The sequence below is a fragment of the Capra hircus genome, chromosome 19 (assembly GCF_001704415.2).
Source record: "Capra hircus breed San Clemente chromosome 19, ASM170441v1, whole genome shotgun sequence".
Taxonomy (NCBI): Eukaryota; Metazoa; Chordata; class Mammalia; order Artiodactyla; family Bovidae; genus Capra; species Capra hircus.
In genome coordinates this window covers 50,067,344-50,093,723 of record NC_030826.1, presented here as the reverse complement: position 1 = coordinate 50,093,723, position 26,380 = coordinate 50,067,344, and the positions used below count along the sequence as shown (strand labels likewise).

Sequence of the window (26,380 nt, the reverse complement as noted above, 5' to 3'; positions counted from 1 at the left end):
TACCTCAGCCCTCCCCACCACCGTTTCCCCAAGTCTCGGAAGCCTGATGCCCACAACCTCTTCTCTGGGCACCCAACACACAGCTGGGGAATTACAAGTGGAGCCTGGATTGGGTGGGCCTAGTCTGGGCCAAGGGTTTCCTGTACGTCCAATTTTTCACCCTAGGAGTGACCTCACCAAGGTCATGGGACACCTAGACCTGGAAGGAGGTGGGACCCTGACAACTGTGCAGAAACTACTAGACCCAGAGAGCTCACTCAACACCCACCCTGGGAGAACAGCTGTGGGCCTCAAGTTGCTTCAGATCCCAGGCTGACTGCCAAGAGATAAGTACTTCAACTTTAATTTCCACTCATTTGCAGGGTTTCTTCCTCTTTCGCTCAAAGCAGGTGGGGTCAGTGAGTTCTGTGAGGGCTGCTAACAGGGGAGCTACGAGGGCCACTGGGGCTGCAGCAAGCCCCTGGCAGCACCTGGAGCAGCCGTGGCCGTGGCAGGAGAGCAGACACGTCACCGCTGGCGACTGCTGCCCAGCTGGGCCTGGAGCCGTTGGACTTGACTCCTGAGACGCAGGGCTGTGGAGCTGTCTGAGGCTCCTGGGGATGGCATCCACCTACCCGTGGCACAGAGGGTTCACTTTCCACTTCCAGTGTCCCCACAGCTCAGACTCCCTCAGCCTCCCCCTCACCAGCCCCTAAAGACACTCCTCATGTTTGCCTCCGCCAAGGCACAGCAGCCCCCCACCATGTTCACTGGGCCAGACAGCGTCCTGGGCTGCGTATTCTCCCTTCGAGGCCCTTCACAGCCCCCGATAGTGGGTTCTGGAGTCGGGTCCCCTGTGTGTCCCTAAGTCACTCTCCTAGCTTGGTCTGTGGGATGAGAGCTACTCAGCAGGGGGTGGGGTGGGTGGGGAATACAGTCAATGCTGTTTCTGCCTGAGGCCTCTCAGCACCTTCATCTTATTGTCCCTAACACCTCCCACTTACGACTGTCACCATCTGCAAACAGGTGACACGGGTAACTGCAGGTCACCATCTGTGATCGCAGGTACCTGACAGGTCTCAGGACGTGTGTCACGTGATGTCCTGTGACAAAAGCCATTCTTTGCAGCATTTCTATAACAGCGTTCAGGAAGTGGTCAAGTAGCCTGTCTGGTAGGCATGCAGGGAAAACGTGCTGTGGTAGAACTCACGTCCTGGCCTGGGACCTTGGCCTAAACCCAACCACGGAACTGGAGGGGGGCTGGGTGCCAAGGGCCTGACCGGGACCAGGGCACTAGGTGGCCTGCTGGCCAGTGCTCCAGGCAGTATCTCAAACACTCTGAGAAGCTCATGAGATACACAGGGTCCACCCCGGGGGTCCTCTGGAAGGAAAAGTCACCTTGTTACACCCATTTCAGGGCTTCCCAGGCCCTTGAAGCACATGGTCAAGGCCTCCTGTTCCAGAGGACACAGAATGGCCCCCTTCATGTGCGCAGGCTCCCTACATAGTTTTAAATGAGGGATCTCAGTGACCCGCAGGACAAGGGCATGGTGGCAGCCCTTTACAGCGTCTGCAGAGAACAGCCCAGACAAAGCCAGCCCAGCCAGGGAAGAAGAGGGAGGGAGAGGAGGGCTCCCCACTGGCCAAGACCGCACCCCAGACCAGTCCCGCACAGGATGCAGAGCACCACGGGGCACCCACCTCTCCTCCAACAGCTGCAGTATCTGAGGCCTTTGGTTGCTGCCTGCCAGCAGCGCCCCCACTTTCCTTCCTAGCTGACCCGAGATGCTTCTCCAGCTCGGCCACCTGCTTCTGCAGCTGCAGAGCCTCCAGGTGCACCTGGTCCAGCTCGTGGGGAAGCTCTCGCTGGATGGTGTCCACGTCCAGGGGTTCCTGCAGCACCTGGGGGGCCATTTTAGAGGCAATGTTAGGAAGGAGGCAGGCTCTGGGAGGGGGTCTGGAACAGATCAGCAGGGAGGACTGGGAAGCAGGAGAAGGGAGGTACTAGGTGGCAGGAATACCAGAAAGATCAGAAGGACACATGCTGGTCAGCCTCCCCTCTCTGGCTTAATTCCAACCTCCATAAGACTGCGCCCCTGCAACCAAGCCACTGCACTTCTGCATGAGCAGCCTGGGTCAGCTGCAGGGTGGCCGGGAGGTACATGAGCAGAGTCCAGGCCAGAGCTCTGGGGCCACCCTGTCCTTCGGCTGCCTCTCTGGACATCTGCTCTCCCGGCATAAAGAGGGAAAGACAGGCAAAAAGAAAGACACACTTCTCTACAACCTCAACTTTCCCATTTTATTCTCAGGAAGATAAGATACCATCTTCCTATTCTGGAGGCTTCCACCAGGCGTCCACCTGGTGACTCAGCTGGTAAAGAGTCTGCCTTAATGCAGGAGACCTGGGTTTAATCCCTGAGTCAGGAAGATTCCCTGGAAAAGGGAATGGTAACCCATTCCAGTATTTTTGTCTGGAGAATTCCATGGAAAGAGGAGCCTGGCAGGTCATAGTTCATGGGATTGCAGAATCGGACATGACTGAGTGACTAACACTTTCCTGTTCCAGGGATTTCAATAGCGAGTTTGTAATGAATACTTTATTCTTTTTGTCACATACACCAAAAAAGGTGATCATCTGATAAACAAACACTGCTGCTGCTGCTGCTGAGTCGCTTCAGTCGTGTCCGACTCTGTGCGACCCCACAGACGGCAGCCCACAGGCTCCCCCGTCCCTGGGATTCTCCAGGCAAGAACACTGGAGTGGGCTGCCATTTCCTTCTCCAACGCATGAAAGTGAAAAACGAAAGTGAAGTCACTCAGTCGTGTCCAAGTAAAAACAAATAGTCTACTTTAGGGTAGACTTTTTCCCTCAGGACAATCAAATAATCTGTGATTACCAAGACAAAATCAAAAGTTCTTATTTACATATTTATTTTCTGTTTGTAGCTTGTGGGGTGTGTGAAATCCTCATGGTGGAGCAGAACTGGGAAAGGGCACAGATCTGAAGGACCCCTGCCCTCATATGTGACACAGGTCTACAATCCCAGAAAGAGAAAAGCTGTCAAGTTCATTTCCACTGCAATAGCGCAACTGCTCTTCAGTCAAGATAAGGCATCTGATTTCCAGGCACTGCCTGCTCCCCACAGAAGACAGAAAGCTCCGAGCAATGTCTGTCACTAGCCAGGAGTCCTGTTCCACAGAAGATGCAGAGTCTGTAGGATGGTGTAACCTACATACTTATGGACTTGAAAGGACATGGGAAAAGGGCCCCATGGGAAAGAAGCACCACAAGGCAACAAGGAGGTGTGACACCACCAACATCAGCAGTAAGAGCTGTGCTCCCAGGGACATCATCAAGACCATGAAAAGCTAAGGCAGGGAATGGGAGGAAAAGTCTGCGAATCACGTATCTGACCAGAGACTCGAACCCCCAAAATACAAAGAACTCTGATAATTCTACAGTGAGACGACAAACAGCCCAATTAAAAATGGACAGAGGATACTCATGGACATTTCTTCAAAAAAGACATACAAATGGCTGATAAGCACATGAAAACATGCTCAACGTCATTTTTTATCAGTTCAGTTCAGTTGTTCGGTCATGTCCGACTCTTTGCCACCCCATTTCTTTTATCAAGAAAATGCAAATGGGCCATAGAGAGGTCCACCTCAAACCTGCTAGGATGGCTAGAGTCAAAAAGACAGAAAGCAGTTGCTGCTGGTGAGGACGTGAGACACGGGGGCCCTCGTGCACCTTCTGGGAGTGGAAAGTGCGCAGCCACTGTGGAAATGTTTAGTGGGTCTCCAGAAAGTTAAATGCAGAATTGCCCTGCGAGCAGGGATTCCACTCCTTTGCGTCTACCTGGAAGAACTGAAACAGACGCTTGGACAGACAGGAATCCACCACATTGACAGCAGCCAAATGGCGGAAGCAACCCAAGTGTCCGGCAGATGAGCGGGTACACTGAATGTGGGGTTCTTAAGAGGAAGTTCCAACCCCTGTTTCAATATCGATGAACCCTGAGGACGTTATGCTGAGTGAAAGCAGCCAGTCACAGAAGAAGAAATACTGAGTGATTTCACTCATAGGAGGCTCCCAGAGGAGCCGGCTTCACAGAGACCGGAAGAGTAGAGTTTACCAGGGCTGGGGGCAGGAAACAGGGAGTTAAGTGTTTCATGGGGACAGAGTTTCTGTTCGAACGATAAAAATGTCCTATTGGGAATAGACCCTGGTGATGGGTACACAATACTGTGAATATACTTAATGTTACTGAATTGCACACGCAAAAACGTCAAATTTCCTTATGTATAGTTTACCAGAATTTAAAAAAAAACACTAAACAAAAGAGGTATCATGAGATAATAGCAATAAAGCGCAGGCTGGGTCACCAGCCCCAGGTGCCAGGGCGGAGATGCACTGGAGTTTGACCAGTTGTCCCACCTCCACAGGAAGGAGCGGGTCACCCCAGCGCCTGGTTACAACCTGTCCCCGAGAAGGCAGGGCCGAGGGGACTGCAAGGGCCGGCACTGGGCGAAGCATCTGGAGTCACTGACAGTGGTGACCAGCACATGCTGTTGCCGCAGCTCGGTGCCTGGGCTTGACGTGGGTCCCTGGACTCGCCCAGCACAGGCCCTGCGTGTCAACGGCCAGCACTGTCCCCCCTGCCCTGGACTCCCCTCTGTCGTCTGCCCGGTCCTCACCGTGCGCCTCCCAGGGACACATGAGAGGCGAGCCAGCTGCTCCCAGCAATAACCCCGTCCTCACAGGGAGCCGGAGGCACAGAGAGGCCACAGCAGATTCCTGGGGTTCACTGCCACCCCGGCAGTGCCCTCACCTGGGAGACCTACGCAGTCGAGCATCAGAGGGTGGCCGTACCTTCTGTCTCAGTCGTGCCACCAGGAAGCTCAGGAGATGCACTCTGTCTCCAAGCCTTCTGAGTGCCAGTCCCATGGACGCTCTATCGACTGGCACAGCTCCTCCTGCAGAAAGAGCGATTTTGTCAGAATAACATTCCTACCATCCTGGGGGAGCTTCCAACTGCCTCGAGAAGGACATCTGTGGTGTCCAGGGCAGAGGTGCGTAGGTATGTTCTTCTCTGCCCTCCTCCAAGGATGGCTACTTGTCACTGCTGGTCCACTGGGACGTTGAAGACATTCTAAAGCTAAGTGGATGCAGCTGGGTGCCCACAAGGACTGAGATGAGATGCACATGAAGAACAAACTTTATGCCAATAAAGTAGGAGTCTTTGCAGAAGAAAAATCCAGCTTTACCAGCTAGTGTCTATTAGAGGCCGACCTGTGTTGACTCCTAGTCATTTGGCTAGGAATAACGAAAATGTCCACACAATCCACAGGTCAAAGAAGAAATCACAGTGGCTATTAGAAATTACTTTGAACCGAATTACCATAAAAGCACGGCTTATCGAAACTTAAGGAATGCATCTAAAGCTGTCCTTTCAAAAGTATTTACAGCCACAGCAGAATTTTTTAGAAAAGAAGGATGAAAGATAAATGAGCTGAATGTCCATTTCAAAAATGAGGGAAAAAGCAAATAAGGTAGAAGAAAGGACAGAATAAGCCAGTATTAGATGCACTGGAGAAGGAAATGGCAACCCACTCCAGTGTTCTTGCCTGGAAAATCCCAGGGACGGGGGAGCCTTGTGGGCTGCCATCTATGGGGTCACACAGAGTTAGACACGACTGAAGCGACTTAGCAGCAGCAGCAGATGCTGAGGAAACACAAAACAATGTGTAACAGCGGATGACACAATGCTCAAAACATCCATGACAGAATCCAAAACCACTCGTTATACCAACAACAAGGAAGATTGTACCTTGAATGATAAAAGTCCATATCAAGAAGACAGATTAAAGCAATTCCAACAGGGAATATATTACAGTCTCAAAACAAATGGAATATTGGAAGTTTCAGCAAAGGTATGAAAAAAAAATTTTTTTAATGGAAATTTTAGCACCGAAACCATAATAAAAATCTCACTGGATGGGCTCAACAGAAGAAAGAATTGGTGAACTTGAAGAAAAAACAGAAAATTTCCAATCTGAACAACAGAGAAAACAGATTGGAAACAGACAGACAGAGCCTCAGTGACCCAGGGGAGAAAAACAAAAGTTCTAATACTCTTGCCACTGGAGTCCAAAAAGGAAGGACAGTGTGGAGCTAGAAAAAATACTTGAAGTAATGGTTGAAAACTTCTCAAATTTGGTTCAGTTTCAATGCCAAAAGGATAAGCCAAGGAAATCTATGCCCAGACCATCATAATCAGATTTCTGAAACTAAAGACAAACTTTGAAGGCAGGCAGAGAGAAATGATTGAAAGGCAATAGACTTCTCATCAGAAACAATCATCTGATTTCTCCCCAGAAGAAAATGGTTTAAGTGCTGAAAGCAAAGAACTATAAACTCATAATTTTATACCAGGGAGTACACTCTTCAGGGATGAAGGTGAAACAAAGACATCTCGGATGTAGGAAAACCTTGTGAGTCTGTCACGGCAGCCTTGCTGAAAAGGATCTGCTGAAACAAGTGCTTCAGACAGAAGGAACCTAGAATGAAGAAAGAGTCACAGAAAGGATAAGGATTCAAGGAAAGAACGGACCATACCTCTCCTCCTGAGTTTTTAAAATTATGTTTGACAGTTGAAAGCAAAAATGAGAATCCTGTCTGATGTGGTTCTCGATGTACACAGGGGTGGTATTTGCAACAAGAAATGGGCTGTTTAGGCCTGACTGGTGGTAAGATCCCCACATTCCACTTGAAATTGCAAAGTGCTGACACAAGGTGACCGTGTTAAGTAAGTATACTGTAATTCCTGGGGAAAACACTAGAAAAAGTACCTAAAGAGATAGACCAAAAAACCAGATCAAAATAGAACACTAAATAATGTTTAAGTGGGGTCACAAAGAGTCAGACACGACTGAGCGACTGAACTGAACTGAACCCAGTGGAGGCAGAATCATGACAAACAACACAGATTCATATTACAATAGGAATAGGAAGAAATTTCCTTAATCTGACACAAAAAAGTAATGATTAAACTTAAAAGTGTTGAAAATTCTTCTCTGGGATCAGAAGAAAGTCAGCTATGATCAACATCATAATAAAGAGTTCAGTCAGGGGAAAATAATGTAAGAAAAAAAAAAAAAGTAAAAGATATCAGCATTGGAAAAGCCAAAAGCAAGACTTCCACTACCTGGGACAAGATGACTATATAGGCAGAGTGTCCTGCCTGCCTTTTTCTTTCCTTCCTGAACAATCGAGCCCATAAATTATCAGATGGGCGGCTGGAAGTTACCCTCCGGGGCTGATCTGCCTGAGAGCTGCAATCCAGCTGGTGAGGGAATTGGGATGGAGGGCAGCCTGGCTCGGCTGTCAGAGCCAGGGTGGGCCTGGGTCAAAGGGTGGGGCCTCTATGTGGGAAAAGGCCTCCGTCCATGCAAAGGAGGGTGCTCACACCCAAGAACTGGATGGAAGAAGTAACGTATGGAGGAAAAGGAGCCAGGCTTCTCGTTGGAAAAGGAAGCTAAGAGAAATGGAAGTGGAGACCAGAACAAGCCTGGAAGGCTGGACCAACCATAGAGGAACAGACTGATGAATAAATTTGTCTTAAACACTCTGAATTTCTGTTGCCTTAGGAGATGGATCCAAAAGAATACTGCTAAGGTTTATGCAGAGGGTTCTGCCTATAAGTTTTCTTCTAGGAGTTTTATGATTTCTGGCCTCACATTTAGGTCTTTAATCCATTTTGAGTTTATTTTTATAAGTGATGTTAGAGAATGTTCTAATTTTGCTATTTTACATGTAGCTAGCTGTCCAGTCTTCCCAGCACCACTTATTGAAGAGACTTTCTTCTCCCCATTGCATATTCTTGATTCCTTGATCACAGAATGAAATTAGGCCATTTGCAACAACATGGATGGACCAGAAGGGCATTATGCTAAGTGAAATAAGTCAGAGAAAGATAAACACAGTATGATGTCTATGTGTGAAATCTAAAAAATATAACTAGTAATATAAAGAAAAAGAAACAGACTCACAGACACAAATAACGCTTAATGTGGGGAAAGGGAAGCACGGAAGGGTGAGATAATGGTAGAGAATTTAGAAGTACAAACCGTTATGTATAAAGTAAGTAAGATACAAGGACATACTGCACGGGAGACGGCTCACTGTGCAGTGTGGGCAGGACCAGAGCAATGGCTCTCTCAGCTGCTAGTTCAGTTTTCAGTTGCCCAGTCGTGTCCAACTCTTTGCTACCTCAGGAATCGCAGCATGCCAGGCCTCCCTGTCCATCACCAACTCCCGGAGTTCACTCAAACTCACGTCCATCGAGTCGGTGATGCCATCCAACCATCTCATCCTCTGTCATCCCCTTCTCCTCCTGCCCCCAATCCCTCCCAGCATCAGGGTCTTTTCCAGTGAGTCAACTCTTCGCATGAGTTGGCCAAAGTATTGGAATTTCAACTTTAGCATCAGTCCTTCCAAAGAACACCCAGGATTGATCTCCTTCAGAATGGACTGGCTGGATCTCCTTGCAGTCCAAGGGACTCTCAAGAGTCTTCTCCAACACCACAGTTCAAAAGCTGCTAATGGGGGAGGAAATGATGTGAACAGTCTGGTCTGACCATCAACCAAAACATGCTGCTGCTCAAAAGAAGTCAGACGAGAATACACACTTATAATTCCACTTATCTGAAAATTCAGCCATAGGGTGAGGAGTCAGGAGAGTGGCTGGCTTGGCAGGAGGAGGTGGGGCTCCTGGGGCGGCACCTTTGTAACGTCTTCTTGGGCTGTTACTGGGAGGTCATTAGAGCACACAACACGAGACGAGGACGCTCACCGGTGGTATCTGCGGAGGCCGGGACGCTGGGTTGAGCGCAAGCACGGGACAAGGATGTCTTCGAAGGTTCTAACACATCTAGTTGCTCCTCCAGTGTTTTAAATTTATGCTTTAGATTTTGCATTTCTGCTTCAAGGGCCAGAACGTAACCTTCCAAAAAACACAGTAAACACACAGGCAGGGGCGTTTACACTCTCACCCTTTATCTACCTCCTGCGGCCCCCCAGTCCAGCCCTCAAGACTGTCCCATGCTGTCTGTGTGTCGCCAGCTCGCCATGCTCTCCGAGTGGGCCCCATTATCAGGAGCCCTCAGTCTTGTGATCCCTGATGCAGACGTGACAATCCCATCCTGAGCGCAGCCATCAGAGGTGCTGCCCCTCCACTCACCATCCTTTGAGTCCCTACCCTGAACAGCAGGAGGCGAGGCCACCTCTGTGGCTCGGGACGCTTCCCCGAGGAAAGGCCTGGTCCTCCAGGAGAGCGCAGTGCCAACGAGCCCCTGGCCCAAGTCTGTCTCTGGTTTCCAGCTGTGTCACGTGTGCATCCTTCCCTTTCCCCCTCCACGAACCAATACAAAGTTTTTATTGTACATAAAAAATATGACTTAAGATCCTTTCTCTTGGAGGGAAAGCAGCTGTCATACTTTGGCATAATCTATAATGAGGATGCTCATTTTTAAGACTCCAAGTGAAGCCTATTTATGGACCCAGTAGAGATGACTCCTCATCTTCCCTCTCCCCCTTGCTCACCAGGAACCGCAGAATCCGCTGCTGCCTTTGGGTCAGGCTGGTTTGTTTGTGAGGGCTCCCCTCCTAACCGGGCAGAAGGAAGAATCTGGTCACTTAGAGCTTCCATTTCTTTCCTCATTTGTGCAATAACATTTCGCAAACTTGTGTTCTGCTCTTTTAGCTGCTGGATCTCACTAGATGGAAAACTTTTATTGATTTCTTCTCCTTGATACCTTAGAGGCCTCTGCCAAATACAGAAAAAAGAAAAAGAAAATGGTTAGAGCCAAGAACCAGTGATTCCCTTGTGCATCTGAGGCTGGCTGTGTCTGTGTCTGCTAGCACCCTCCAGCCCCCCTGTCCCTGCTGCCCCTCATCTGTCCTGGAGGTGGGTAATGTTGGCAGAACTATGAAAATGCTTTTTCTTTTATGTTTCATAAAGACAAGACCACTGTTTTTCAAAGATAATTTTTATTGAGAGATTTGGGGACTCTTTCTTTTTAGTCAAAAACTCATCATTCACCCGTTAGAGGGGCAGTTATTAAAAAAAAAAAAAAAGAGAGAGAGAGAGAGAGACTTCCCTGGGAGTCTGGTGGCTAAGACTGTGCTCCCGATGGAGCGGGCCTGGGTTCGATCCCTGGTCAGGGAACTAGATCTCACATGGTGCAACTAAGACCCAGTGCAACCACATAAAATAAATAAATATAACAAAAGATGGACAATAACAAGTGTTGGTGAGGATGTGGAGAAAATGGAACCCTTGTACACTGTAAAAGGTAAAAGTACTCAGTGGTTTGTAAATGTGAGATGTAACACAGTGCAGCTGCTGTGGAAAACAACCTGGCTGTTCCTCAACAAAGTGAACCCAGAGCTAGTACATAACGCAGCAAGTCTACTCTTGGGTACAGACCCGAGAGAAGTGAAAACACAGATCCACACAGAAACCTGCAGACATGTCTGGAGCAGCATTAATCACAGTAGCCAAAATGGAAACATCCAAATGTCCACCAACAGATGATGGACAAAGTTAACAGCATGAAACATTATATAGCCATAAAAAGGAATGACGTTCTGACACACACTACAACATGGATGGAACATGAAAACATCATGCTGAGTGATAGTCGAGGACTTTAAAGCAGTTCGCATAAATATACACCAGGATTTAAAGAAAAATATGAAAAAACAGAAATGGAAGATATCAAAAAGAACAAAATAGCATCTACAGAGACGAAAAATACATTGTCTGAAGGAAAAATTCATTGGATAGGATGGGATTAAGAGCAGATAAGATACTACAGGAGGAAAGGCTAACTGAACATAAACACAGAGCAGTAGAAAGCCTTCAAACTCAAGAACAGAGTGAAAGACAAAAGAACAAGTAACAGCAGAGCTCTAACGACTGCAGAACAATGTGAAGCAGATATACACGAACCCAGATCAATGAGGGGATGGAAAAGGATGCAGAACATGTTGGCAAAAAAATTTCAAATTTGATGAAAACCTAAGTGCACAGATCCAAGAAGTTTAACAAACCCAAAGTAAGATAAACACAAAGAAAGTCACACCAAAGAGCACATCATGGTCAAACTGTTTAAAAACAGTGATGAAGGAAATCTCTTAAAAACCACCAGAGGAAAAAGGGCACATTACATTCGTGCGGAAGGACAAATAAAAGAAACTGCCAACTTCTCATAAGAACCAATGAAACCTAGAAGACTTCCCACTAAGATACCACGCCGAGAGGTCCGGCCATGGAGTTGAGCTGGGGTGAACGTTGGGCCAGCTTTATTCCAGAGAGCACTAGGGTGAACTAATGTTGTAAAATTTCTGCAGTGGTATATATTACTTTTGTTTCCAAAGTGAAGCTATTTCTTCTGTTACTGCTAGTCCCCAGCTTTTCAAGCCACCTCTGGCTCCGCTATGCACCTGCCTACCTCCTTCCAGCCATTGCTCTGGCCCCACTGCTGCTAAGTAGCTTCAGTCGTGTCTGACTCTATGTGACCCCAGAGACAGTAGCCCACCAGGCTCCCCCGTCCCTGGGATTCTCCAGGCAAGAACACTGGAGTGGGTTGCCATTTCCTTCTCCAATGCATCAAACTGAAAAGTGAAAGTGAAGTCGCTCAGTCGTGTCCGACTCCTAGCGACCCCAAGGACTGCAGCCTTCCAGGCTCTTCCGTCCATGGGATTTGCCAGGCAAGAGTACCGGAGTGGGTTGCTATTGCCTTACTACTCCTCCTGCAAACATCCAACCTCCCTCTTTGCGCCCACTGGGCCGTTCGCCACCTTCTCTGCAGCAGAGCCTTAGGCTGCTCCCGCTCAGGCAGACAGCTGAGTGGTCAGGGCTGTGCCAACTGGCCGGCACTGCTCACATTCCCCCTCTGCCACCTGTGGGGAAGGGACCACCCCTCTTAGGGCCTCAGCTTCCTTGTCCTGAATAACAGGATCCACCTCAGAGTTGCAGCGCAGCCCATTCCCAAGGTGAATCTTCTGTCCCTGTGGCTGTGGCTGCGTTTGCCCTAGCAGCCTGCCTGGCGGTGGTGCCTTGGTCTCTGTGGGGTGATCACTCCGGCCCTGCCGACGCGCCATCATTGAAACAAGTGCCAAGCAAAGAGGAAGCTGTGGCCACAGCCAAGAGGCTGCCTGTCTGTGCCGTGCAATCAGCGGCGGGCTCAGCGCTTCCCAGGAAGCGCCGTGTCTTCCTCCCTGAGCAGCCTCTGTCTTGGCTTCAGTGCACGACAGACCCCCTGCTGCTCCTACTTAGTGTCTGCCAAGGGCCCACCTCTACAGAACTCAGCACCAACCGCCGCCTGCCAGCCGACATCCGCCGCCTTACCAGGCCACACTCTTAACCTGGTCACAGTATTAAGGCCCTGAAGGGGGGACACAGGTGTTTTGCTATTATCTAGAGGATTCCAGACTTCACTCCTCTGGGTCAACAGAAACTTGCACAGCATCCTCCACCACCCCGGGTCCCTGCTTAGTAAGGAGGCCACACCTCTGTGTTAAGACCACCAGGCCAGCTCACCTTCACTGGTGTCCGAGGTGCTGCTCTGCCATGCCCCCTCATGTTGCCTCCAGGGCCCCCTGTACAGAACAGAGGTGCACATCCCCCCGACTCTGCATGTGGCACTTGTTTCTGACCCCTCAGCCATTTCTAAGGTTCCTGTTCACTTAACAAGGCAACTAGCTGCTGACAGGCCTCCCTGACCAGCTGAGCTGGTGCTTGGAGACAAATGTCTTCTTTTAATTGTCAGCCTGGTGGTAAAATACAAAAAAGAAAAATTTGGGTAGGGAGGCTTATTAATAAAAACAACAAAAAAGAAGCATTTGTTTTCTACCTAGAGAAGGCACCCATGCAAAAACCACCAGCGATGAGTCCCCAGGACCACAGGTGACCCTGGAGACTAGGGTTGGCCCCTCCTTTCCTCCTGGGAACACCAGTGCTCCCAAGCCTGACTACTGGCTAAGTGTGAATCTTCCCAGAGGTTTGTTAACAGACACACCTTCTGGAGCTTGACCCCTAGGGCATCAAGCCTAGTATGTCCTGCTGGGAAGCTCTCATGTGACCTTAATTAATCACCCATCTTAACTAATCACATCCATAAAGACCCTATTTCCAAGGAAGGTTGCACCCTGAGGCACCAGGACTAGAATACGCCTTTCGGGGCCACCATTCACCCTGGGGTCGTCCCATAGTCAGTGTCAGGCTCTGGCTGGCACACAGCAGCACGGGAGTCTGTGCTTTTTGAGAGGAACGGCCATCGTCACATATCGAATGGCTCAGTCACCACATGTGAAGAAGCGTGTTTTGGGATAAAGCTCTGACCTTTTGGTTCTCTGTGTTACCGTCTGCCATGGTACAATATCTGAATTTGAGGTTTTTTGATATTTCAGATACTAAAGACACTAAGAAGATTGAGTGCAGATTCCCATTAGCTGGTTGAGCTTTGGTCTCACCTGGTGTGAACAGTCATCTTAAAAGAAACATGGCTGCAAAGATCTACTTCCAGTGCTGATTCTGTTTGGCGTGCTTCCCCTCTGGCGGGGCTAGCGGGTATCTCCAAGGGGCCCGGGAGGAAGAGCTGCAAGGGAGACTCAGGAGGAGGGCGGCCCCTCACCTGCGCCTCCTCCTCAGGGAGTAGCCCATGTGTCCGCAGAGCCTGCAGGGCCTGGTCTCTCTCTCGGGTCACGGCCTTCAGCACCACCTCTCGGTCACACAGCCGCCGCTCCGTCTCCTGGAGCTTGGCAACAACCTGGGGAAAATGCAGACTCAGTTCATCTTGGGAGGATCAGAAGAGAGCGGTGCCACTTTCAAGGTCCAGACCAGCTCCCTACCCTGCTGGGAAGCAGAGAGCAGACACGAGGGTGAGAAACCCCAGGAAATATGTGGCTGTCAGAGCCAGAGGAGCCCAGCAAATGCTGGGGCCACCTATGCATCCAGCTCCAGAGGCAGCTGCCTGGCCATTAGAGAAAGGCTGTGGGCAGGGACTCATCACTGCAAGTCCTGCTGATATAAACCAAACTGCTCAGTGAGGCCAAATGCCTTCAAGTGCAAAGGATAACTTGGTGAGGGCCCAAGCCAGCTCCATGCTGCAGTGGACATACCCAGCCCTTCTTTCTGCAGAAAGAAGTCAGACAGCCCAGGGGAGTGCAGACCTGATCTCTGGCCGCTGTCAGGCCCTGAATCAAGTCCTCGGCCTGCTGGTACTGCTCCCGCTCAACACCTTCGCAGCGGCGCTGCCAGTCCAGCTCTAGCTGCACCTTGTCACGCTCCAGGCTCTGCTCCCTCTCTACCGCTAGAGACAGCTGCTGTTTGTATCTGCGGGGGTAAAAAGTGCCAACATTAACACTGTCCTGAGGTTCCTTTGGGCTGTGATGTAGCTGAGACGGGAGGTGTCCCTCCTGGGCTCCCTGGCCCAGCCGACACCTTCACACAGGCTCAGGTTCAGAGGGGAGCAGGCAGCCAGGCCCCCCAGTCCTGAGAAACTCAGCACCGTAGGGGATGAGGTCAAACTCAGTAAGAGACAGGAAGAAAGCCAGCAAACTCAGACAAACAAGAAAACAGCCACACTAGAGAAGTGCAGGAGGGTTCCCAGCAGAGCACACAGAGCTGGAGGGTCAACAATAAGCTGAAAGGTCAAACGTAACTCAGTGTCCATCTACTGGGGGTTGGGAGAGATCAGAATGGAAGGAAGAAAGAACCACGCAAGTAGGAGGAACTGGTAGGCTCCGCCAGTGAGCACAGTGTCCTTAGGAATCATCAGAGGATGTCCAGGCGCCCAGTGGAGACCCTGGCGTGCGTGTGGCACAAGGGCTAGACTGGCCCTCGCGGGAGATCTCACGTGCACGTGTGTGCTCAGTCACGCCTGACTCGCTGCGGCCCCGGACAGCAGCCTGCCCGGCCCCTCAGTCCACGGGATTACGGTATTTTCCAGGCAAGAATCCTGGAGTGGGCTGCCATTTCCTCGTCCAAGGATCTGACTGGAGGAACCAGATCTCCGTGTCTCCTGCATTGGCAGGTGGATTCTCTACCACTGAGTCACAAAGAGACCCTAGAGCCACCATAACAAAGATTTAAAGCAACCTTTAAATGATTAAGCTGCTCTGCCGCTGCTGCTGCTGCTGCTAAGCCATTTCAGTTGTGTCCGATTCTTAGCGATCCCATGGACTGCAGCCTACCAGGCTCCTCCATCCATGGGATGTTCCAGCAAGAGTACTGGAGTGGGGTGCCATTGCCTTCTCCGAGCTCTCAGTGGGACTAACTAATTAGCTACCTACAGCTGAGGAGCGGGGGCCTGTGAAAGGAAGATGACCAACCTAGAGGCCTGCTGACACAGTGGCCACATATCTGACAGCCATGGACAGCTGTGACATGTGTAAAGCAGCTCCTGTAAATATCTTCAGAGATTAAAAGCAACCACACACACAGTGAGGAGATTAACGAAAAGTAAAATGTGAAATAAAAACTTCACCAGCTTTGGGACTTCCTTAATGGTTCATGTGGCTAAGACTGTGCTCCCAATGCAGGGTGCCTGGGTTCGATCCCTGCTCAGGGAACTAGATCCCACATGCCGCAACTAAAGATCCTGCATGCTGCATCTAAGACTCAGTGTAGCCAAATAAATAAATAAAAATACCAACCCCCCGCAAAAAAACCCCTCACCAGTCTTTCTAGCAGATGAGACCTTGTGGGGAAAGTCTTCGAAGCTAGCAAAAGAACACCAGATTAAAGCAAAGAAAAGAGAAGAAAGACAATAATAAGGATAAGAATAGATATTGAAGTTGAAAACCAAAAAACCACTGAAAAAAGTCAAAGAACCCACATGCTGGCTCTTTGGAAAGATCTGTAAAATGGATAAATCTCTAGCTAGACTGATGAGAAGAAAAGAGAAAATACGTATCATCAGTATGAAGAAGGGGAGAGGATCTTGTTACAGACTTTACACATATTAGAGAGACAGTAAAGAAATACTATAAACAATTTCATGTCAGTAAAGTCAACAATTAGATGAAATGAACAAACTCATTGAAAGACACAAATTACCAAGTGACACACGCACAAAGTAGAAAATAGAAAATCTGAAGGTTCAAATAAATATCCAAAGAAACCAGACACAAAAGAGTATACGCCGTCGGAGTCTATGCAGATGAAACTCCAGAACAGGAGAAGCCCACAGTGGCAGAGAGCAGTCCACAGGGTGCCAGGGAGGGAGGGGACTTTGGGCGATGGAAGGGTTTTACATGGTGGCTGTACCACATACTTAAGCATGTACTTATCAAGATTCATCAACTGTACAGTTAAAATGGGTACGTTTATTATATTTCAATGCTTCCGTAGGAGAGAGAATATTATCTTTACTCAAGTGTTTGTTCTGGTTGATAGGAAAAGATACCAAGACACTAGAACAAATCAGAACTCAGAGATGATTCCTGACATGGGACAAAATAGCCCTGGTGCAGACTGGTAACTGTGCTCTGTGGGAAAGACCACCTCTGGCCACCCACCCTGCCGCCCCCATCTTCGCCCCCTTCCTCCATCACACACACCTTCCAATATCCTGCTGGCATCTGGTCAGCTGTGCCTTCAGCTTCATCTCCTCTTCCTGCAGTGACTGAACCTGAAGGTCTTTGGAGATCATCTCCTTGGATAGCTGAGCAATCTGGGCATCCCAGCTAGACTTTAGAGCTGATGCATCTTCCCGAAGTCTAAACCAAGAAGGGAAGCAATGTGAATGTGGGCGTGGTTCTCACCCAAGCTCTCTTTTACAACACACACACACACACACACACACAGTCCTCAGAGGAAATGCTGTAGATCAAGGTCTCTTCTACACACATCAGGGCACAGACTTCCCTGCCTAGATTAAGAAATAGTCCTACCCAAGAAGAAATATCTACCCATCCCTCCCACCGGCCCAGGCACTGGCTAACACCTGTAGCACGCCAAGCCCACACCGAGTGTGAGGAAGTAGGGGCCAGGAGATGTCTCTTGGAGCCAGAGATCCTGAGACAGCACCGTCTGACACACCTGGGCACCCTTTGCCATGCCTAGCACAGTCCTTCCCCATAGAGACATTCAACACGTATCTCCAAACTGAATAGTAAGATAAGGTTCTACATTCATTGGTAGAATCTCGAAAAATTTGATAAATCTCCCAAGAAGCAAAACTTGAGAAAAACATCTAGAGATATTGACTAGAGTAGCTATAATATTAACCACTCAAAGCTTGCAGGGTAGTCACCCTATTTGCAGCTCCGGCCTGTTTCCCTCCTAAGCTGCATTCAGCATGCTGTGGGGTAAATACTGTGGTCATGCACTGGCCACTGCCCAGAGCCAAAGGCCCATGGTTGGGCCACGGACTGCAGCACAGAGGTAGACAAGCCATGGGAAGGCAGATGGCCATCAGTCTACAAGGTCTTAGACCAAAGTCCTGACTGCAGTTGCCTTGAGACTTAAAAAAGCTCCATCCAAACAGGGGCAGAGACAAGAAGGAGACAGGAGCAGCTGCCCTCATGGGAAACTTCTTTCAACATTTCAGTTTAAACAGGCCTCAACATAGAGGCTGGTGTGCTGGTTAAAATGCCCTTGGAAAAGGGTCAGCCAGCCCCACAGGAACGAGATGGTTCTGCTCTGCTCTTCCTACCCTGGCCTGTGACCCCCAGGCCTATGAGCCCCTGCCTGAGGAGCCCTGTGCTCTCCACTCTCTCGGGCATCCCAGTGCCCTCGCACGCCGGGCATAGACATGCGGGTAGCTGGGTAGGGCTCTCTGCTCACAGGCAAAGCCAACTGCAGTGGGCAGAGGCTGGTGTGAGGGGTTCCCACAACCTCAGTGCTAGTCAAGCCAGGATTATCATCACTCTGAGTAGCAGAGTTCTCTGTTCACAAAGTACTGCAGTGAAGCTCATTTAGGAAAACCCTTTAAAGACCAAGGTGGGAATGAAGAAGGGGAATGAGTATGGGGAAATGTACAAAACCCCACAGTCCAGAGGAAAGCCATGCTGCTCGGTAAAGCATTAGGATTCTTCAGCTCTATTACTAACTTAGGAAAAGGAACCCTCTTTGAACCTGCCTAGATACAGTATGTAATAAAAGTGTCACATTCTTAAAGGATTAAGAACTTTCAAGTGTGAGATTTCCAGTGTTATTCTTAGCTATTAGAAAAAGTCATTTTTCTTAGTATGATTTAAACAAATTACTTCTAGTATGTCCAGACTCATACTGATCTCTTACCTTAAATAAACCAGCTCATCCTAGTAACACAGGGGGCTGCAAAACGTTGGAAACTTGAGGACACGTCCAGCTCAGACACAGCGCTGGTGTCAGAATAGGGGCTGCAGGTGTTCCTCTCCCGGTCCACCCAGTACCCCTTCTCTGGGGCAGTGCCTGCTCTGGTCCCATGTAGTTGTTGGGGTGATAAAAGTAGCAGGTGGGGGCCCAGGTGAAGTGAAAGTCATTCAGTTGTGTCCAACTCTTTGCAACCCCATGTGCTATACAGTCCATGGAATTCTCCAGCCCAGAAAACTGGAGTGGGTAGCCTATCCCTTTTCCATGGGATCTTCCCGACCCAGAAATCAAACTGGAGTCTCCGGCATTGCAGGTGGATTCTTTACCAACTGAGCTATCAGGGGGCCCAAGAGCCTGTAACAAAGCTGCCCCCAACCCCATGAGCCAACCTAGAGCCAAGACCACATGGGGCAGGATGTATAGGCGGGCAGGGTGCCCATGGAATCCGGGCTTTACCCTGGCAGTGTCCCACCAGACACTTAGCCCCAGAGCCTTGAGTGTCCAGTGTCTGACATGACAGAGGGAAATGAGAGGCTCTTCTCTGTTCTGTGTGTCACTAAAAGACAAAAGGACATGAGATGCCTAGCCTGCCCTGGAATTCCAAAGCACTCCTTCCCCTCTACCTACTCACTCGCAACTCTGCTCCAAGGTCCAAGGAAAGCGAAGCAGCTGACAGCCCTGGGAAGTCGACTGCCTAGGCCCCAAGCATCAAGCAGGATGTCTGTTCTGGGCTTCCCATTACAGTCCCTGACCTGATCTTTCATGATTCCATATGTGTTGGGCTTCCACAACTATAAGAGAAGTTGCTGGAGCTTGAGAGCCATATTTTTATTTCTTCTTAATTTCTATTGAATTCTCACGAGATGATCTGCACACAGCAGGGGCTTTGTATGTGGCCATGAATGGGATCCTGGTTCCCGCTCCACTTTGCCGAGACCAAGACAGCACAAGTAGGCCTGTGTTCTGGAGAGCGGAGAACTTGCCCTCGTTGAGTCCTGGCCTCCATCCAGCATTTGGACCAGCACTGCCCAGCACTGAGCCAAGGACCATTCAGGGCTCCCAGGCACGTGGCCAGTCTGAATTGAGATATGCCTTTAAAATTTAGCATCAAAAAATGCAAAATACCTCAATAACAATTTGCTTAGGCAAGTTTAGGCATCCATCTTCATTAATATTTTTAAATTGATTACTTATTTTTTTCTCAAACTTAAACTTTTTATTTTGTATTGCAGTATAGCTGATTAACCAATTACCTTCCCATGTGGAGCAGTGGTAAAGAACTGGCCTACCAATGCAGGAGATGCGGGTTCAGTCCCTGGGTCTGGAAGATTCCCTGGAGGAGAGCACGGCAACCCAATCCAGTATTCTTGACTGGAGAATCCCATGAACAGAGGAGCTCACAGGCTATAGTCCATAGTGTCACAAAGAGTTGGATGCGACTGAAGTGACTTGAGCACGCAAGCACACAATGAGATGGTATTTTGGACATACTGGGTTAAAAAATGTTATTGAAGTTAATTTCATCTACTTTTTGCGTCTGAGCTGTGACTATGAGGAGGTTAAAGTGCCCTCTGGCCCCACCATATTCCTTTCGATAGGTTATATGTCTGCATGGTTACACGCACACAAGGTTCTCACAATATGGTCTCAGCTCATCATTTCTCTACCCTGCTATCCACAAATTAATGGTCACAAGAAAACCAGCACAAATAGGCCCAAAAAGACAACAAAATCATAACATGGGCCATTTTGTTGCTGACTTGTACGTCTCGGTGGGAAAAGACGCTGATACAGACACTAAGGCTTCTCCTGGGAACCCACTGATGCTGCTCGTCATGGCCTCTCGACTGTCCAGTGGGGAAGCGGGAAGGAACATGTCGGCGGACCCGCCAAGAGGAGAGAGCAGAGGAGGAGGCCTCCCCACAGGAAGGCCTGTGCACCCGGACCCTGGGCTCTGAGTCACTGTGAGAAGGGCCCCGGGAGAGTCTGTCCAAACCAAACAAGGAGTGGCTGGGAGACACACACCCTTGAGATTGAGCTGCCTCATCCTTCCAGCTATTGCCGCCTAGGTTTAACAGATCAAACAATAAGACACATGACTCTAAAGAAGCTATCCTTAATAAGCTTTGACTTCCTGGTATTTTATAGTTTAAGAGCCATTTTCCCCTTCAGTAGAAATATAACTTGGTAGAGAATTCTCTGTAAAAAGGAGAGACAGAAATAGTTCCCAAACAAAGGGGAAAACCCAGTTGCTAAACAGCAGGATTTGCAAATGACTTATTTGTCTTAATCATTTTCCGTAAACACAGCTTCTCTGAAGATCACTTCCTTACTGGCTGCCAAGAGGCTGAGTTCAGTTACCGCTTCAGTTACAATGATCCTTCAGAGACACCAAACACAGTGGGATAGAGTGGTTGTGTATGGCCTGGCTTAGATGTCAAAAAGAAAACTGGGTTTGAAAAGAAGTTAGTTTGGAATTCCCCAGCAGTCTGGTGGTTAGGACTCTGTTTTCACTGCCAAGGGCCTGGATTCAATCTCTGGTTGGGGAACTAAGATCCTGCAAGCCATATGGCATGGCCAAACAAATAAATAGTTTAAGTAAATTTTTTTTTAATTTTTGGTTGTGCTGGGTCTTCATTGCTGTGTTCGGGTTTCCTCTAGTTGCGGCGCACAGGCTTCTTATTGCAGTGGCTTCTCTTGTTGTGCAGCACAGTCTCCAGGCGTGCGGGCTTCAGTAGTTGCAGCAGGCAGGCTCAGTAGTTGTGGCTCGAGGGTTCTAGTGCAAGGGCTCAGTAGCTGTGGCATGGGGGCTTAGATGCTCCTCGGCACGTGAAATCTCCCTGGACCAGGTATCAGACCCAAGTCCCCTGTATTGGCAGGCGGATTCTTATCCACTGTATCACCAGGGAAGTCCAAAAAGAATTTTTAATTAAAAAATAAAAAGAAATAAAAAGAAACTAGTTTATGGAGAAACTGGAACCCTTGTGGAAAACGGCGTGATTACTGTGGAACACAGTTCCTCAAAAAGTTACATCTAGCATCTCCACTTCCAGGTACACATCCAAAAGAACTGAAAAGAGACCTGAGCAGGTATTTGCTCACCCACAGTCACAGAAGCACTAGTCATAGCACCTAAAAGGTGGAAACACTCCAAATCGCCATCAACGGCTGAAATAATAAACAAAAGGTAGCTGTATGCAAGCAATGTGATGTTACTCAGCCTTAAAGAGGAAGAACATTCTGATGCCTGCTATAATGACGTGGATGAACCTTGAAGCCATCACGCTGAGTGGAATCAGTCAGTCAGAGAAGGACAGACACTGAAGGATTCCTCTTGTGTGAGGCCCTTAAGGGCACTCAGATTCACAGAGATGGGCGGTGGGATGGTGGGTGCCAGGGGCTGGGAGAGGGGGATGGGGAATCATTATTGAAGAGGCACAGTTATAATTTTACAAAGAAAAGGGTTCTGGAGACGAACGGAGTGACAGTTGCTCAGCAGCGTGAATGTGCTTAATGCCACTGAACTTAAAAATGGCCAAGGCGGTGAATTTCCTGCTGTGTGTGTTTTACCATAAATAAACAGATGCACACATTCATACATACGTCCACACACGCTTTCAAATGAAACAAAAGGAAAGAGAACGGTTAAGAAAAGTGACAGGAGAGCTGCAGCAGTGACTCCCAACACCCGGTGCCCACTTCCCTTCATCTGAAACAGGTAACTAGGCAGCCAGGCCCTTGGCCCGGGCTCACTTGTCAATGGCGGCGTCCTTCTCCTTGGCGGCGTCCACCTGCTTCCACTCGGCCCTGCGGAGCTGTACTTCGAGGTTCTCGCAACGCGCCTGCAGCTCCAGGGCCCTGGCCTCTGCGGCCTGTAGCTGCTCCACGTGGGCGCTCTTTGCTGCCATCAGCACAGCGTCCCTTTCCCTGGCCAGATGGTCCAGCTCCTCATGCCTGAAACACAGGGAGGTTCCCAACAGCTCACATGGGCCCCGTTCCGGACCCCTGAGCCCAGAACCTCCCTCATCCTGCTGGAGGGCTGCATACGTGTCCTTCTAGAGGCACTTTTGCCCACTTCTCTGCTCCTCATTCCTCACAAGGAATCACTAACTGAGAGATTTTCAGACACTGGCCCCCCTCCCTCCCAAGCTCACAGACCTTGGGAAAAAGAGACTTGAGCAGATATTTGTGCCTTGGGAAAAAGAATCCAGAACAGGTGCTTCTGCAAAGCACCACCAGCAGAACCCCCACCGACTAGGGAAGAAGAATGCAGGTGCAAACTGCCCTCCCTTCACAGCTACCCCAGCTGCTGACCTGCTTTCAACCCAGAACTGGAGACTTCCAAGAACTGGGGGCGTTGGGAGGCAGGCTGCATGTCCGCCTTGGTCGGAGATGCCAAACCTATCGAAACTCTGTCAATGGAACAGATATTCGTCTCGAAAATACAGGTGTTGCTGACATGCAACACCATGCTGACATGATGACTTTTTATGCTTTTATTCTATTTGGCTTCAGTGAAAAGTAAAAAGCCGTAAAAAATATAATTCTACAGCATTCTCTTCAGATTTCCTCAGCGTTGTTTGATGAGATGGTTAAGCCTTACTTAATCAAGTCATGTGATGTACTTTTCATTCCAATTACGATCAGTCCTCATCTTACTCATCTTGCAAACTGTTCAGTATTTTCCACCTTCTAGTAGCAAAAAAATATATACATAGCAGCTGCTGTACCTGTTAGTTTCTGGTAAGATATACCTTTCTTTTTCACCAAATCACAAAAAGTGTTTGATCATGACAACTAGTGAAGGGAAGGAGTTATCTCTGAACGCATCATCCTGTGATCACTGGTTAGTTATTTTCGAGAGGCAAACACCAAGACTCCAGGGCACAGACACCACTGCCCACAGCAGGGAACACAGAGTCCTTGTCACCTTGGCTAAATAAATAATGCCACCTGGGCTGCACATGACTCTGCAGGGCCATGCAATGTGACGACACAAAATATCTGTGTGCACCCAGCTCCTGTGACTTGTGTCCATGGGTCAAGTATATTAGCGTTAACCTGGACGGCTTTCAGCAAGTCATTTCACCACACGTGTCCTGTAATTCTCAGTGTTTTGATATTCCTCCAAACACACACAAATATGCTCATTAGAACTGAAAAGTGACGGGTGATCCTAGAAGAGCAGGCCTGACCCTGCTGACGTCCCACAGAAGGGCGGGCTTTGCCTCCAAGGTGGTCGGGGGACTCTATCCCTACACTGACACTGGAGCCAAAAAACACTCACTTCCTCCGAAATGTCTCCTCTTCTTTCTTCCTGGTGAGCTGCATAGAGTGAAGTTTACCCTCTAAGTCTTTTATCCTGAAAAGAAGCAAATGTTAGTGGAAAAAGCACATAAGAGGCTACTGCAAAGCCAACCTGGAATAACCCGGGACAGGCAGATGCCTCGGGGCTAGAGCCCAGACTGCTCGCCGGCCGCATCCACCCACAGGGAGGTGGGCAGGCTCCGCACCGGGCGTCCTTCACGGCCACCAGGTCTCGGAGCTCCCAGTCTCTTTGCTGCAGCCTGTCTTCCAGCTCCGCGTTTGCCACCTCAGCGCCCTTCAGGGACTCCGCAGCCTTCGCCCCAGCCTCTCTCAGGGCTGCAAGCTCTTTGTTTAGCAGTTTAATCTTTGAGAAGAGGATTCAAAATGAGGATGTAAGTGGAACAAATAGAGGTGTTAAGAGTTAAGTGTTACTATCTTATCAGAACAAGGAGAGAAGAAAGACTGGAATTTGAGAAGCAACAAAACAGCAAGATCTCCTCACATGCTCTCACAGCCTTGAGAGCAGACCCCCTTGTGAATCCAAGTCGTACTCCAGCACCCCAACTAGGCCATGATCTGGATACTGGAATCACAGAGGCAGGTGGAGATTGTAAGAATGTGGGTGCCTGCTGAGCGATCCCACTCAAATCCCAGCCACATGCTCAATTTTTAAATAGCTTCTATGGGGCCTTGGCTTCCTTGACTATAATGTAGGGGTGATGGTACTGCTGCTCCCAAGTTTGTGTATAACCTGTGTACAAGCTGTGATGCCCTCCAGGGACAGGTGTTCAGGGGACCAGGACCATCTCACGGCAGCTAGAGGTGGGAGCAAGGCATGCCCTGGCCCACCTTTCCCCGCTCTTCTCCACAGGCGTGCCCACTCCACTATGAGGCAGAGGTTAGCCCCACGCGTCTCGCTTGTCTTCTGTCCCCTGGTGCTCAGAAGTCCCCAAAGAGGCCTCATGGGGGTCACCTTGCGGCAGCCCCAGCCTCAAAGTCCTGCTGGCCCTGGGTGACAGGGACAGCATTCTTCCAGAGGGAAGTCAGAGAGACTCTTGTTCAAGGGTCACGCAGGGCCCAGTGCTGCCCCTTGGACTGTGGCCCTGTGGGAGGTTGGCAGCCTGGAGGAGGCACCTTGATATCACTAGGGCAAGCATCCATCCACCTGGCTGGACGCTGCCCAGGTGTGACCAGCTCAGGTGGCAGGACTGGGCCAGACGTCAGCCCTGTTTCTTTGTCCCCTGAACACCTCCCCCTCCTCTCCTGGCTGGTCCCTGTCTTGGTGCTAAAGGCCAGGTTTGTGCGCTCCTCACGTGTCCCCTGGCCAGGTCAGTGCTTTAGAGAAGCCATGCTCGTGGATGGCAGCCAGCACCACAGCTGGGAGCACCAACAGCAGACAGGCCTCCTTCTGAAAATAGGGGGCGAGTGATACCTCCTCAAAGGCCCCTTTCGAGGTGTTACGGGATTTCAGGCCAAGGACAGGGTTTGTGGGATGGCGGTTTCTCCTGGGGGAGGTTCTTCCTCAAAGTCAGAGTAACCAGACCCAGACTGGTGGCACCAGTGCTCCTCCTGCTGGGCAGAGTGGCCGTCACTCCCGGCTAGGGCCCTGGTGGGCATGGTGGCAAGCATGTCACCTGCATGATAGAGACCCCAGCCCAGGTAACAAAGGGGGAGGGAGGCCTCGGTGTGGATCCTAACTGGCCAAGGGCTTCCCACTTATGCCAAGGACACAGTCACAGTCCGAGGGGCCCGCTACCTTGAGTTCGTGCGCCAGGACAACACTGCTCATGCTGTCAGCCCGAAGGCGGAACTCATGCTCCCGCTTCTGCATTTCAGACTCAAACTCCTGGAGCAGCTCCTGGAACAGAAAAGGGCTGCTGGCAAAAGGAGCATAGTGGGGCCGGCAGAGGCCCACAGGCTCGCTGAGGGTGGGAGGGACGCAGAGGGCCTCATGGAGGACACGGTCAACGGTGGGACTGGGGCCTGTAACACCTGATGAAGAGCATCGGAGAGCCTGTGTTTTCACCCCGGGCGTGGGTTTGTCTGTTTTCTCCGTGATCCTGTGGGGTTTGGCTCTGCCCAGAAAGAGCAGCTAGCAAACCCACAAGGAAAGGTTAGCAGAGGCCGGTGAACCCAGAACCACCCCTCCTAGCAGTTAAGCTGCTGGTTCCGTCTATGCCTCTAAAAAAATGCCATTCTTCCCCATCAGTCCTCCATGCTGTCTGCCGGGTTCCTGAGCAGCCCCACCCCACTCCCCAGCCCAAGGTCATGGCTCCACCCCCCAGCTCTGTGAATGCCTCACTCATGGGCTGAATCCAAAAGTCCCTAAATTATTATAGCAGTGATTCACTGCACACCCAAGAGTGTACAATTATGACGGTTCCCACCTCATCGTTTTTCTGAGTTTTCAATTCCCCTCCTCCCCCTTCCCCGCCACTCCTCTGGTTCTCTCCTGTTTCCCGAGTGGTGTCCGCTTCCCAGGACACACCCCACAGTATGATTCTTTCCCCTCCTGGGGTTCCTCTCCCTGGGTTGCCCCACAGCCGGTATCCAGGCCTGCCCTTCACAGCTCCCCAGGAGGTCCCCAGGATCCCTCAATGCCCTCTCCCCCTCTCTCTGAGTACTCTTGCAGGAAAGGAGTCCCCTTCCTGCCTCAAGAGCTCGCATCAGGGTGAGAGTCCCAGGATTCTCGGCCCCAGTGGGCCTTCTCCCAGTTGTGGGAG

General features: G+C 49.9%; 1 protein-coding gene across 2 annotated transcripts in view; it reads right to left on the bottom strand.

Annotated features, from left to right (window-relative positions):
* Nucleotides 1-26,380, bottom strand: part of CCDC57 (coiled-coil domain containing 57) — a 109,341-nt gene that overhangs the window by 57,076 nt on the left and 25,885 nt on the right. For both annotated transcript variants that reach the window (XM_018065414.1, XM_018065413.1), the window contains exons 4-14: nt 25,414-25,515; nt 23,864-24,021; nt 23,638-23,712; nt 22,104-22,304; nt 16,613-16,771; nt 14,222-14,384; nt 13,684-13,818; nt 9,587-9,809; nt 8,838-8,987; nt 4,856-4,959; nt 1,681-1,881 (exon numbers count right to left, since the gene is read on the bottom strand). In XM_018065414.1, coding sequence (XP_017920903.1) covers nt 1,681-1,881; nt 4,856-4,959; nt 8,838-8,987; nt 9,587-9,809; nt 13,684-13,818; nt 14,222-14,384; nt 16,613-16,771; nt 22,104-22,304; nt 23,638-23,712; nt 23,864-24,021; nt 25,414-25,515 — 1,671 coding nt within the window. The remainder of the gene's footprint in view (nt 1-1,680; nt 1,882-4,855; nt 4,960-8,837; nt 8,988-9,586; nt 9,810-13,683; nt 13,819-14,221; nt 14,385-16,612; nt 16,772-22,103; nt 22,305-23,637; nt 23,713-23,863; nt 24,022-25,413; nt 25,516-26,380) is intronic.